This window comes from Atta cephalotes (genome assembly GCF_000143395.1).
Source record: "Atta cephalotes unplaced genomic scaffold scaffold01712, whole genome shotgun sequence".
In the NCBI taxonomy this organism is placed as follows: domain Eukaryota; kingdom Metazoa; phylum Arthropoda; class Insecta; order Hymenoptera; family Formicidae; genus Atta; species Atta cephalotes.
This window is the reverse complement of record NW_012131776.1, coordinates 1-2,687: the sequence shown is the minus strand read 5'-3', so window position 1 is coordinate 2,687 and position 2,687 is coordinate 1. Positions and strand designations below refer to the sequence as shown.

Genomic DNA, 2,687 nt, shown 5'->3' with positions numbered 1-2,687 from the left:
CAATTCCATCGAAAACCTGTTCTTTGTGAACCTAGCACTCTATTCTTTATTAATTAAATATGTTTTATATTATAAAAAAATGTGATAATATTTCATTTGTAGTTGTTTGCCAATTTTTGAAATATCTCTAATCCGTTTGTGATATCTTCCTTAGAAGTTTGTAATTGTTTGTAGCGATTTGCTGGTCGTTTGTAGTTGCGTCGTTTAAAACACTGAAGGTACGTAATATTGTAAATTTGCGGTAACTTTTAAACGGTGCAACTACAAACGACCGGAAAATCACTACATACAAACAACTACAAACGATTTTGAATTAAGATACATTAAAAATTTTTTTTACCCAAACTCGGGTGATAGTCATTTAAAAAAAAAATTTTATTATATTTTTGTTATATGAAACTACAAACAAAACTGTTGTTACTACAAACAATTACAAACGAAATACTATCATTTTTTATAAAAAATTTAATTTATAGAAAGTCGAGGAGTGCCATGTTCACAAAGGTGAAAACCTATGATAAAAATGCATTATGATAATTAAAATCTTTTAGATATATTGCCTTTTAAATATATTTAGATATATTTAACAAACTATACATAACGTGTTTATTCCGTTTAATATTTATTTAGTTTTTATTTACTTTTTTTCAAAAAATATGATTAAATCTAGATCCATAATGTTCTTAAATGACATAATAAATCGGAATACAATGTATTATTGATAATATTGATAGAGATATAAAAACATCCAAATGATTGTTTATATATAAAAAAAGAGAGTTAAAGAAATGCATTTTAATTTAAGAAGTTTTTGAATAAATATTTAAATGCGCTAAATCATCATTGCATAGAACGAAACAAGGTGAGATAAGACAGAGAAGTCTTCACAACCTTTAAGAAATAAAAGTTTTTTCGGTAAACTGCGATTATAACAACAAAAATTAAAATACAATAATGCAGTTATATGTTTACCATGGCAAAATTATCGATGGATAGAATCATTAGTTTACCAGCTGTTATTTTGCAAGGTATTATTGTTCTATACATCATTAGGAGCAGAAGTTTTCGACATCTTTGCGAAGTATAATACCAATTCGTTCTGCAGCTATTATATGAAATGAGAAAAATTAAAATTAAAATGATTAACGATAAATCTACCAAGTATTTATAATTTATACTAGATTTCTATCTTGTTATCCAAACATAGAAAGCTACAAAATCTGTTTTTTTATTTGCTTGTGTACATATAAAGGGTCAGTTGTAGTAAAATTAGAATTAAAATAGAATTATTAATATGTGATTATTTGTAGCAATTGTAATATGTCCAAAATATAAAATAAACATACACTTTTATTTAAGTTTTTTTTTAGGGCTTAGAAAAAAGAAAGAAAAAGTAGGTAATTAGACTACCGAATTGAATAAATTTACATTCTTACATAGATTCGTATGGAAGGATGCTGTAATCCAGTAGAAATTGACCTTGCCAGAAATGTAGAAACAAATGAATGAGTTGTCCAAAATACATACTAATAGGTGCAACGATGTCATTCACGTTCTTGTCAAGATTTATCAACATCTAAAATGCATATTTATTATAATTACTGTCCACACTTCTTTCGACTAACGCACTATAACTGTTCGAAATATTGAATCGCGATTATTAAATGAAAGCTAAAAGTGGTATTATTTTTCTCAAATTTGTTTTTGTCTTCGCGAAAATTCTCATTCCATTCCATTCTATCAAAAGTATTTAGAACATAAAGAGGAAAAAACTGATACGTACTTGTGTACCATATAAACTGCCAATAATCATGTTAAAGTTAAGATTTATCAGAAATATCTTCGTATACACAGATTCAATATGTTCCGCAAATCTGCGAAATAAGAACACTAAATAATTATAATTAATATGTAAATATCACACAATGGTAGAAATGAGTGCAGAGTTCAATGTGTTCCAAATCTGTGAAATGAGAATACTAAATAATTATAATTAAAGTATCGCACAAGTGGCAAAAATAGGGGTCATTACTTGATATTTCTTCATACATACTCTATTACACCGAGATGTCTACGTAAACAGTGTAAAGTTTTATAATAATTGTCGTCTTTAATTTTATCTGATTTTGCGTCAAACTCGTCCGTGCCATTTTCTCCAATGTTTTCCAGTACATTTCTGCAAAGTCAAGAAAAATATTGATGCTTTTGAAAAACTAAGATTTTATAAGTTGTCGAAGAAATAAACAAATTTATGAAGAGCATTGTTATCTTTTTATAATCAAGAGAGATCATTTTTACCCAATAATGGAGAACATTCCGCAAGCATGTTGAATGAGGGTATAATACAATGCATCAGCCACGACTGTGGCAAACGAATGAGCGACTACGGCCGCATAACTATGCACTGCTATTGGATATATATACTGATTGAATTTCTTGCCGTATTCTACGCGGAAGGGTAATCTCGACTCGAATGGAATGGAAGATTTTGTTATATTAATGATATCATCCGCCATCAGGGTCAGCATGATTGGTTTCACCACGAAAAGACTCGCTGTCGTATGCATTAAAACTAGGGAAAATGATATTCATTGCAAAATCTTAAAATCTTTATACATTGATATGTTTAAAATAAAAAGATCGATTTTGTGATAAGCACATTGTTTATACAATTTTTTCTAAAGTTT

The 2,687-nt window shown here is 28.1% G+C and overlaps 1 protein-coding gene across 1 annotated transcript; it reads right to left on the bottom strand.

Annotated features, from left to right (window-relative positions):
- Positions 1–840: 840 nt before the first annotated feature.
- LOC105625462 lies at positions 841–2,567 on the bottom strand. Its single transcript, XM_012206789.1, has 6 exons — positions 2,299–2,567; positions 2,054–2,176; positions 1,784–1,874; positions 1,437–1,576; positions 973–1,105; positions 841–891 (listed from the first exon to the last, which is right to left on the bottom strand). The coding sequence occupies exons 1-6, from the start codon at positions 2,565–2,567 to the stop codon at positions 841–843; spliced, it is 807 nt and encodes a 268-aa protein (XP_012062179.1).
- Between the last annotated feature and the right edge of the window lie 120 nt (positions 2,568–2,687).